The sequence below is a fragment of the Aureococcus anophagefferens genome, assembly GCF_000186865.1.
Source record: "Aureococcus anophagefferens unplaced genomic scaffold AURANscaffold_7, whole genome shotgun sequence".
NCBI lineage: Eukaryota > Pelagophyceae > Pelagomonadales > Pelagomonadaceae > Aureococcus > Aureococcus anophagefferens.
The window spans coordinates 990,588-1,001,166 of NW_008705567.1; the positions used below are offsets into that span (position 1 = coordinate 990,588).

Below are 10,579 nucleotides of genomic sequence, written 5' to 3' on the forward strand. Positions count from 1 at the left end.
GAGCGTCACCGACGGGCTCTGCGAGTACGCCGGCTCCAGGGCGAGTCCTTCCACCTCTGCCCCGGCTGCTACCGCTACCGCGTCACGGAGAACCCGGCGGCCAAATTCAAGCGCGTCAGCGGAGCGCCCGAGGCCGAGGACCGAAAGGCCGGGTGGCTGGAGAAGCTCACGGTCGGAGGTATCGCGACCGCGCTCTCGACGGACGGGGAGTGGGACGCGAGCGACATCGTGCTCCAGGTGAACAGTATTATGATCCGCGACGCGGACCGGAAGATATTGACACTGTTATTGAGTGATGGTGTGCAGTGGACCTGTGCCCTCGCGCATGGCGACTGCTTCGACAGGATGGTCTCGTACGAGATCATCCAGAACCACGCGCTCATCAAGGTCACGAAGTACTCCTACGCGGGAAACAAGAAGAAGACGACTGTACTTGTACTCCGCGACTTCGACCTCGTCGCGGCCGGTTCCGCCGTCGGAGAGATGCTCGGCGCGCCCAAGGAGTTTGGCTGCGACCCAAAAGCCAGGGCCAACACGAAGCGACGCGTCGAGTATTTGTTGGACAACGCCCGCGTCACGGGTGTCCTCTGCGACAGTTTCGCGCCATACGACGAGGCCTGGGTCGAGCGTACGCTGGACTTGGCCGATTCTGCAAATTACGCGCAAGTCGAGCTGATGGTCGAGAACGAGGTCACGGAAGCCCTCAAGGAGGTCTGCGAGGGCCCGAACGCGATCGCGATCAGACTGGCCGTCCGAGACGGCACTGGCAAGATAACAGGGCGCGCCTGCAGCGCAGCAGAGCGCGTGCAATCTAGCCTTGGTGAGCTTCGTTCCCCGCGCAGGCAATTTGCGCTCGGCAATGATCAGAAGTTCGAGCGCGTGTTTGACTTGTGCATTCGGCGTCCGCCGCTGTAGCAACACATTCGCCCGAACGCTCACGAAACGTTCAGGTACTGTCGGCGAGCCGACAAGGACATGTCCAGGTGTCACTTTATTTTCGACACGACTCGAGTCCGGCCCGACGACACGCCCTCGAGCATCCGCATGGATGAACGAACGCCAGGAGCCAGCTTGCCTCTGATCCACTGCATGGTTAAGCATTAGGCCCCGCCGCCTAGCATCGACATCTAATTCAAAGAATGGATCCGGCGATCGCCTTAGAACGCGCAATTCTGGCGCCCGTTGCCGCACGTCGGCGCGAAGGCCGCGGCGACGGCGCGCGGGGCCGCGTAGGGCAGGAGCTCGGCGCCGGCCGGCGCGGCGGCGTCGTCGGCGCCCGCGCGGCTCCGCGCGTGGGCCGAGCGGCCGAGGACGTTGCGCCGGGGCGCGGGCGCCGCGGCCGCGTCCGGGACGACCCAGTCGTCGCCGCGGTCGATGGCCCGGAACGCGTCGTCGAGGAGGCGCAGGGGCTCGACGAGGGGCATCCAGGCCTTGGGCGGCGGCGCGTCGGCGTGGAGGGCGCCGCAGGCGTCGACGAGCCGGTGCGTGCAGGCCGCGGCGCGCGCGCGCGTCTCTCGGAGGAGCGCGCCGTCGACCGCGGGCGCCTCGCGCCGCGCCGGCCGCCGGGGCCGCGACCCCCGCGCGGCGCCGAGGATCTCCGACTGGACGAACTGCCAGCAGCCGAAGATGCGGATGGCCCTGTGGAAGACGTCGAAGCCCTCGACGGCCGCGGCGAAGCGGCGGCCGTCGAGCGCGAAGACCTGCGCCGCGGAGACGGCGCGCGCGGCGTAGTGGCGCCGCCGCGCCTTGCGCGACCCGACGAGGAGCATGCAGATGTCGTCGCCGATGGTGTCGTGGACGCGCTTGAGCGTGAAGTCGAGGATCGGGTTCACGGCGCGGCGCCCCCAGACGGCGATCTTGCCCATCGTGATCGAGAACATGACGTCGTTGAGGCTCAGGTCCTTGCTCACGAGCACGTCGCGGGGCATGAAGAGGCGCGTCTCGAAGACGCGCGCGAGCTCGACGACGAACTGGTCCCGCTCGTACATGTACTTGGCCACGCGCGCGTGGAGCGCGGCGTTGCCGTACGACCGCGAGTCGACGCGTTCCGGCGCGACGCCGCGCTCGACGGCGCCCGTGTCCTCGTAGCGCACGGCCATGGCCACGCGGTCCGCGACGACGGCGACGGCGAGGATTTTCGCCGGCCGCGACGTCCGCCGCAGAAAGCCCGCGCCGGCCTCGACGGCGGCGCGGTGCCGCCGCTTCGATACGCGGGCCTTGACGTGCTCCGCGGCCTGGGAGAGCGACCGTCGCCGCTTCGCTCGCCGCTCCGCCTCGGCCGTCGTCATGCGCCGGAGCTCCGCCGACGCGCCGTGGTCGTCGCTCCCGAACTCGTCCTCGGCGCCGTCCGCCAGCTCGTCGAAGACGGCGATCGTCTCGCCCACGCGGAGCCCGTAGACGTGCTGGAGCGCGTAGTTGTAGAAGGACAGCCGCCGCACGCAGCCGCCGAGGTTGTGGTGCGCGACGATGGCCGTCAGGCCCGGGCTCAGGCGCGCGAGCAGCCCCTTGTTGTAGTTCTCGCGGAAGATGCCCTCCGTGGACCCCATGTACTCGCGGAGCTTGAAGCGGAGCTCCTTGGGCATCTGCGACTGCTCGAGGTAGGAGTTGAGCGTGTCGAGCGTCAGCCGGTAGTCGTTGCCGACGGGGTCCATGTTCGTGAGCGCGTTGCACATGTCGCCGACGAGGAACGCGAGCACGATGACGCCCACCAAGGCGACGACGAGCGCGAGGACCTCCTCGGCGATGTTCGCCGTGAAGCTCAGGTCCCCGAGCAGGGTCTGGAGGGCCCACTTCAGGCTGTAGACGTACTGGCGCCAGATCGACGTCCGCTCGAGGCGCAGGAGCACGTAGTCCGGGCAATTCTCGTCGCCCGGGTCCTCGAACGAATGGTCCTGCACGTGGCAGTCGTCGTTGACGAGCTGGTCCGTGATGCGCAGGGCGCAGGCGCTCAGGTGGACGAGCGCGACGAGCCCCACGAAGAACTTGCAGACGATCTGCTGCGCCGCGGACATGGTGATGTAGACCGCGAGCTTGGCCATGATGCGCGGCTGCCGCGCGACGCGGAGGAGCTTGAGCAGGCGCACGAGCTTGACCATCTTGAGGATGCCCGCGGAGCGGTCCAGGGGCACGAACTCGTAGGGCACGACGGACAAAACGTCGATGAGGAGCCACGACTGCGCGTAGCGCTTCGCGATCTCGAGCTTGTCCGTGATCCACGCGCCCCGGTCGTTGTCGAAGTAGGCCGTGTGCAGCGAGACGAAGATGTCGATGACGAAAAACCCGTCGACGACCTTGTTGACGAGGAACATCCAGACGTACTTGGGCCGCTGCTGGTAGATGACCTCGCGGACCGACGGCGCGCGCACGAAGGCGAGCTCGAAGGGCGTCACGGTCATCACGTAGGTAATCAGTACAAGCATGAGCACGTCCCACTCGAGCGTGTGACGGGGGTCGACGATGGGGAACTCGCACGCGCGCCGGAGGAGCTTGGGAAATTCCACCTGGCTCTCGTCGAGGCGCAGGAGCGGTCGCGACGTCTCCGCGCCGCCGCCGCCCTCCTCGATGAGCTCCGAGGCGCTCAGCGCGACGTGCTTCGGCGCCGCCTCGAGGTTCTCCGCGAGGTGGACGAGCTTCTCCTTGACGGCGGCGCCGACGCGCAGCACCCGCTCGGACACGTTCTTCCTGCCGAGCGACCGCTTCGGATCGTCGCCGTCGACCGCCGCCGGCGGGACCGCCGCGTCGATCTTCACGTCGATGCGCGGCGGCGCCTCGTCCGCCGCCGCTTCCTTGCGCCGCGCCTTGGGCCGCTCGCGGCTCCGGCCCCGGCGCGGCTTCTTCTTCTCCGGCACGGGCTTCACTTCGCCGAGGCAGAAGCCCGGCTCCGGCTCGTCGGGGCTGGCGCACGCGAACATGCTACGACTTCTGGTCGTTCGTGACAACCATGCTCAACGGGGCTGCCTCAGTGCCTCTTTAGCAGCAAACGACGGCCGCAAAGTGAAACGTCGTCGCCAATTCCAACAAAATCTTCGCACCCGGGTTGTGGCAGCTCCATTCTGCCGTGTTGTGAGCTCCCGGGCGGCCTGTTAGAGACGCGGCTGGGAGTGGTCGGGCGCTCCCTCGGTCGCGACGGGCCCGGCGCCCCGACGCTCTCTGAGACCATGTCCGGCTTCGGCGGCGAGGGCAGTACGGCCCAGACGCCGAGCGAGACGGGGACGAACCCCGACTTTTCCGTGCGCGACGCGGACTCCGTCGCCTCCGGGTCGTCGGCCCCGGGCTTCGTCATGCGACCGGGCATGGGCGGCGACGACGTCGGCCAGCGGCTGAGCTCCCTCAGCCTGCGGGACGTCGAGAAGACGGACCTGTCGAGCCCCCAGAGCCAAAACGGCGACGACGACGACGGCATGATCACCGTCCGCGCGCACAACAAAAAGGTCCCCCCCCCCCCCCCCGCCCGTGCCCCGCGCGCGCGCACGCCCGCCGCGCCGCAGACGGGCGAGATCACGGTCATGCGAGTGCGGAAGGGCACGCCCATGAAGGAGGTCATGTCGAAGTACGCGCAGAACAAGGGCGCGCGTCGCCGGCGCGGGACGCGACGCCGCGGGGCGCGCGTTTCGCGCGCGCGGCGGGCGCGGTTCTGGGGCCATCGCTCGTCGGAAGAACTTGCGCGGCGCGCCCCGGGACGCCGTTTTTGTCACAGGTCAAGGCGGACCGCCTGAGCTGGAAACGCCGCGCGTCCGCGCGCGAGTCCGTCATCATCTCCGGCACGGTGCCCGGGAAGAAGGGCGACAAGCAGCTCCCGGAGCCCCAGGGCGAGTGCGGCTACTCGGACTGCGGCTGCACGGGCTACGCCTGACGCGGCGGCCCCGGCCGCGGCGGCGCGCGGCCCGCGCGCCGCGGCGGCGGACCCGACCTGTGCCCCACTCCCTCTTCTCCAACCAGACCCGCGGGACCGGAGCTCTTTTTTACAGCAACACTCACCCGCACCTTTGTCTTTAGTGGGAGCTACTACAACCGAGCGCGCGCTACTAGCTGACGCCGAGGGGCCGCGCGGCCGCGTCGGCGCCCGCGCGCCGCCGCGCGTCAAACTCCGCGTCGTAGCGTCCACATGGCGGCGCGGTCCCGCGTGCCCGCGCCGCTCGCGACGTCGTCGCTCCAGAACCTCGACTCGTAGCCCGCGTCGTCGTGGACGGCGCCGAAGAGCGGGTCGTCGGCGAAGTAGCGCGCGTCCTCCGAGCCGGGCCGCACGGGCTCCATCGGCCCGTCGGCGTCGTCCGCGAGGGCGTCGCGCGCGGCCTTGACCGCGAGGAAGACGCGGTGCGAGCCGCCCTTGTCCGGGTGGCAGCGCCGCGCGAGGCCGAGGTAGGCTCTCTGCAGCGCGGCGGCCGCGAGCGGGGCGTCGCCTTCGAGGTTCAGGGCGTCGCGCGGCGACGACGCCCAGCGCTTCAGGGCTTTGGTGAGCTGGGCCTCGGCTCGTCGACGTTCCAACGCCGAGGTGCTCGCGTCGTTTGCGGTGTGCTCGAGGGCGACGAGCGCGGCGTGTTTGTCCATGGGCGAGGCCTCGTGGTGGTCCATGGGCGACGCCGAGGCCTCGTGGTGGTCCATGGGTGACGCCGAGGCGCGCCTGTTTCTCTCAGCGCGGCTAGAGCGCGCGAGGCTGCCCATCGACGTCCATCGCGTTGGAGGCAACTTCGGCGCGCGTCGGCTACGTTGCGGTGGCAGGCGGGCTCCATCGCCCCGCTCGCCATCGAGAAAGCTCGAGATTTGGGAACCTGCTGCCAGGATGCGCCGCTCTTTCAGCATCACCCGCGCGGTGTCGCGCGCCGTGGGCCGCAACGCGCCGCGCGCCCGCTACCTCAGCGCCTTCCGCGACGAATATGCCGGCCCCGCGAAGCGAAACGGCGACGCCCGTCGATTTGGCTCCTTTCCGCGACCGCGCGCCTTCCCCCCCCCCGCAGGCGCACGTCGAGACGCGCAAGGCCGAGGGCATCGTGCCGAAGCCCCTGGACGCGGCGCAGTGCGCGCAGCTCGTCGAGCAGCTCAAGGCGCCCGAGGACGACGAGGCGTTCCTGCTCGAGCTGCTCCGGGACCGCGTGCCGCCCGGCGTCGACGAGGCGGCCTACGTCAAGGCGTCGTTCCTCGCGGCGCTGGTCAGCGGCGAGGCGACGAGCCCCATCGTCGACAAGTACGAGGCCATGCGCATCCTGGGCACGATGCAGGGCGGCTACAACGTCGAGACGCTCGTCGCGGGCCTCGACTCGAGCGACCCCGAGCTCGCGCAGATCGCCGCCGACTGCCTGAAGACGACGATCCTCGTCTTCGACTCCTTCCACGACGTCGAGGCCAAGGCGAAGGGCGGCAACGCGCTGGCCCAGGAGGTCATGGAGTCGTGGGCCGCCGCCGAGTGGTTCCTCAACCGGCCGCCGATGGCCGAGAAGCTCACGGTCACCGTGTTCAAGGTCACGGGCGAGACGAACACGGACGATTTGAGCCCCGCGCCCGACGCCTGGAGCCGGCCCGACATCCCCCTCCACGCGCTGGCCATGCTCAAGAACCCGCGCGACGGCATCGAGCACGAGGACGTGACCGCGCAGATCGAGGGCCTCAAGGCCAAGGGCTTCCCCCTGGCCTACGTCGGCGACGTCGTCGGCACGGGCTCGTCGCGCAAGTCGGCGACGAACTCCGTGCTCTGGTTCATGGGCGACGACATCCCGAACGTGCCGAACAAGCGCGGCGGCGGCGTCTGCGTCGGCGGCAAGATCGCGCCCATCTTCTTCAACACCATGGAGGACGCGGGGTCCTTACCCATCGAGATGGACGTCACGGGCATGCACATGGGCGACGTCGTCGACATCTACCCGCACGCGGGCAAGGCGACCAAGCACGGCGACGAGTCCGCGGTGCTCGCGGAGTTCGAGCTGAAGACGAACGTCATCCAGGACGAGGTGCGCGCCGGCGGGCGCATCCCCCTCATCATCGGCCGGGGCATCACGACGAAGGCGCGCGCGTCGCTGGGCCTGCCGCCGTCGGACGTCTTCCAGCTGCCGACCGCGGCCGGCGCGGCGCCCGCGGGCTACACCTTAGCCCAGAAGATGGTCGGCAAGGCCTGCGGCGTCGACGGCGTGTCCCCGGGCACCTACTGCGAGCCGGCGATGACGACCGTGGGCTCCCAGGACACGACGGGGCCCATGACGCGCGACGAGCTCAAGGATTTGGCGTGCCTCGGCTTCTCCGCGGACCTGGTCATGCAGTCGTTCTGCCACACGGCGGCCTACCCGAAGCCCGTCGACGTCGTCACGCACGCGACGCTGCCCGACTTCATCCGCAACCGCGGCGGCGTGTCGCTCAAGCCCGGCGACGGCATCATCCACTCGTGGCTCAACCGCATGCTGCTGCCGGACACGGTGGGCACGGGCGGCGACAGCCACACGCGCTTCCCCGTGGGCATCTCCTTCCCCGCGGGCTCGGGCCTCGTGGCCTTCGCCGCGGCGACGGGCGTCATGCCGCTCGACATGCCCGAGTCCGTCAAGGTCAAGTTCACCGGGGAGATGGTGCCCGGCATCACGCTCCGCGACCTCGTCCACGCCATCCCCTACGCGGCCATCCAGCGCGGTTTGCTCACGGTGGAGAAGCAGGGCAAGAAGAACATCTTCTCGGGCCGCGTGCTCGAGATCGAGGGCGTGTCGCACCTGAAATGCGAGCAGGCGTTCGAGCTGAGCGACGCGTCCGCGGAGCGGTCCGCGGCGGGCTGCACGATCCAGCTCGGCAAGGAGCCCATCGTCGAGTACCTCGAGTCGAACGTCGTCATGCTCAAGTGGATGGTCGCCGAGGGCTACGGCGACCCGCGGACCTTGGAGCGCCGCGTCGCGCGCATGCAGAAGTGGCTCGAGGACCCGCAGCTCATGGAGGCGGACCCCGACGCCGAGTACGCCGAGGTCATCGAGATCGACCTCGCGGACATCAAGGAGCCCGTGCTCTGCGCGCCCAACGACCCCGACGACGCCGTGCTGCTGTCGTCCGTCGCGGGCACGAAGATCGACGAGGTCTTTTTGGGCAGCTGCATGACGAACATCGGCCACTTCCGCGCCGCGGGCAAGCTCCTCGACAACTTCGAGGGCCAGCTCCCGACGCGCCTCTGGATCTCGCCCCCGACGCGCATGGACGCCGCGCAGCTCACGGACGAGGGCTACTACGCCATCTACGGCCGCGTCGGCGCGCGCACGGAGATGCCGGGCTGCTCCCTCTGCATGGGCAACCAGGCGCGCGTCGCCGACGCCGCGACCGTCGTGTCGACGTCGACGCGCAACTTCCCGAACCGCCTCGGCAAGGGCGCGAACGTGTATCTGGCCTCCGCGGAGCTCGCGGCGTGCGCGGCCATCCTCGGCAAGCTGCCCACGCCCGAGGAGTACTTCGACACCGTCAAGGCCCTCGACACGACGGCGGCGGACACCTACCGGTATCTCAACTTCGACGAGCTCCCGGACTTCGTCGAGGCCGCGGACTTCGACCTCCAGAGCGAGGCGAAGGAGTCCGCGGACAAGCTCGCCGCCTAGGCCCCGCGAATCAAAAGCCCCACCCCGCCCCCCCGACGTCTGTGGACACACCGCCCTCCCCCCCCCCTCCTGCTAACTGACCTACGCCGATGTTAGGCCTCGTCGTCGGACGAGAGGCCCGCGGCCATGAACGCGGCGGCGACGTCCGCCTCGTCGTCCGAGCTCGCGCTCGGCGCCCGCCGCCGCGCCGCGTCGGCGGGTCTCGCTTCCGGCGCCGCGGCGGCCGCGTCGCCCGGGCGCCGCTTGTCGAGGGCGAAGCACGCGTAGCCGAAGCCGACGTCGACGGCGCGGGTCTCGCAGCGCGCCCACGGCGCCGCGGCGCCGCCGGCGAGGAGCAGCGGCCGCCGGAAGTGGGGCTGGCTGAACGTGATCTGCAGGAAGCGGCCGCCGTCCCGCAGGACGTGCGCGACGCTGGCGGCGAGCTTTTCTGCCGCGGCGACGGCCGCGTCAGTCGGCGTCCATCGGTCGCCGCCGCCGTCCGCGACGACGGCGTCGAAGCCCGCCTTGTCCAGGACAACGTCAAAAGCGCCCGCCGCGAAGGTCGCGCCGAGGTCGAGCATGTCCGCGTACGCGTAGCGCAGGCCCGCGACGGCCGCGTGCTTTTTGGCCATGCGCGCGACGCACGTCTCGCTGTAGTCAGAAGCTATAACATTCGTGCACCCGAGCTCGCGCGCCAAATCCGCGCCGAGCTCGCTGTTGCCGCAGCCGACGAGGAGGATCTTCGCATCGCGGTCCTCCGGGAGGAGCTCTTCCAGGAGACCGCGGATGTCTTTGAAGGCGCAGAGCCACTCCTTCGCGTCTTCCGTTTCGAAGCGCGCGTCCCAGTAGTCCCGCCGCGTGTAGAGGTGGCTCCCGACGAGGGGCGTCGCGCCGTCGGCGAGGAGCTGCTCCGAGCGCGGCGCGGCCTGGCCGGATTGGCCGTCGGTCTCTAGCAAAACTTCTGCCATGCCTGATCGCCTTCGCCAACATCGGCCTCAACCATGCCGCGCGCGGTGCCACAGACGCCATAGCCTTAGTCCGCCTTCCCCTCCTTCTCCTTCTCCTTCTCCTTGGCCGTGAGGTGGTCCTTGAACTCGCGCCGCTTGACGTCGACGAGCATGTGGGCCGCGAGGTGGAGGAAGTTGAGGAGCATGCAGAGCGAGAGCGCGAGCATGGGCGCGCAGAAGAGCGCGCCGGCGAAGATGCCGTGGTCGTCGAAGTAGTTCTGCGTCGCGAACTTCTCCCAGTGGGCCGCGCCGAGCGCGTTGAGCCGCTCCGCGAGTCCGACGGCGATCGTCACGCCGAAAAACAGCCCGACCTGGACCTCGTAGACCTTGCGAAACGCGAGGAAGACGACCCAGAGGCTCGCGTGCCACGCCAGCACGCCCTGGATCCAGCGCTCGGACCAGTCCACGGCGGCGCGGAAGGCCGCGACGTTCTCCAAAAAGGTCTCCGGACCGACCTTCGCGCCCTTGAGCACCTCGGACTTGATGCCGTCGATGATCGAGCCCAGCGACTCCATGTCGTCGACTTCGCCGGACGTCGCGTTCGGGACGCCGGCGCGCGCGCCGAGCGCGCCGAGCAGCGCGCCGAGCAGCGCGCCGAGGGCGGCTCGTCGTCTCATCATGTTTGCGGCGAGCTGAGCCGAACTTGATGCTCAGTTGAAGGGCCGCAGCTGGGCTGCGATGGAGCTCAAGGAGTCGAGTCCCCTCGGTCTCGGGTGGAACGGGTGGAACTTCGAGTTTACCGTCGACGACGTACGGCGTGAGGGCTGGCTGAACAGCATCTCGTTCGATCGCGACGACCCGAGCCCCTACAAAGACTACTGGGTAAACACTTTTCCGAGCAAGGGCTGGGAGGGCTGGGACACCACTTTGGACGGCGAACGGTATACCATCCCTGGCCTGGTCGAATTGGGTGCATCGTGGATAATTGAGCCAATCTTCGAGCACGACGAAGCGCTGCGAAAGGGCGAGGATGTTGTGCTAGTTTTGACAGCGCTACTGTTCGTGACGATGAAGGCGTCCTTACTCCGTGGCTGTTCCAGGAAG

At 69.2% G+C, this 10,579-nt stretch overlaps 3 protein-coding genes across 3 annotated transcripts; 1 reads left to right on the forward strand and 2 right to left on the reverse strand.

Annotated features, from left to right (window-relative positions):
- Positions 1–1,157: 1,157 nt before the first annotated feature.
- Positions 1,158–3,911, reverse strand: AURANDRAFT_63509 (hypothetical protein; the record flags this gene model as incomplete). The annotated part of the gene is made up of 1 exon (XM_009038093.1): positions 1,158–3,911. One exon carries the CDS (start codon positions 3,909–3,911, stop codon positions 1,158–1,160), a length of 2,754 nt encoding a protein of 917 aa, XP_009036341.1.
- A 1,688-nt stretch (positions 3,912–5,599) lies between these two features.
- AURANDRAFT_63510 (hypothetical protein) lies at positions 5,600–8,549 on the forward strand (the record flags this gene model as incomplete). The annotated part of the gene is made up of 2 exons (XM_009037846.1): positions 5,600–5,665; positions 5,955–8,549. 2 exons carry the CDS (start codon positions 5,600–5,602, stop codon positions 8,547–8,549), a joined length of 2,661 nt encoding a protein of 886 aa, XP_009036094.1.
- A 1,012-nt stretch (positions 8,550–9,561) lies between these two features.
- On the reverse strand, positions 9,562–10,050 carry AURANDRAFT_24962 (hypothetical protein; the record flags this gene model as incomplete). Its single annotated transcript, XM_009038092.1, has 1 exon — positions 9,562–10,050. One exon carries the CDS (start codon positions 10,048–10,050, stop codon positions 9,562–9,564), a length of 489 nt encoding a protein of 162 aa, XP_009036340.1.
- Positions 10,051–10,579: the final 529 nt, after the last annotated feature.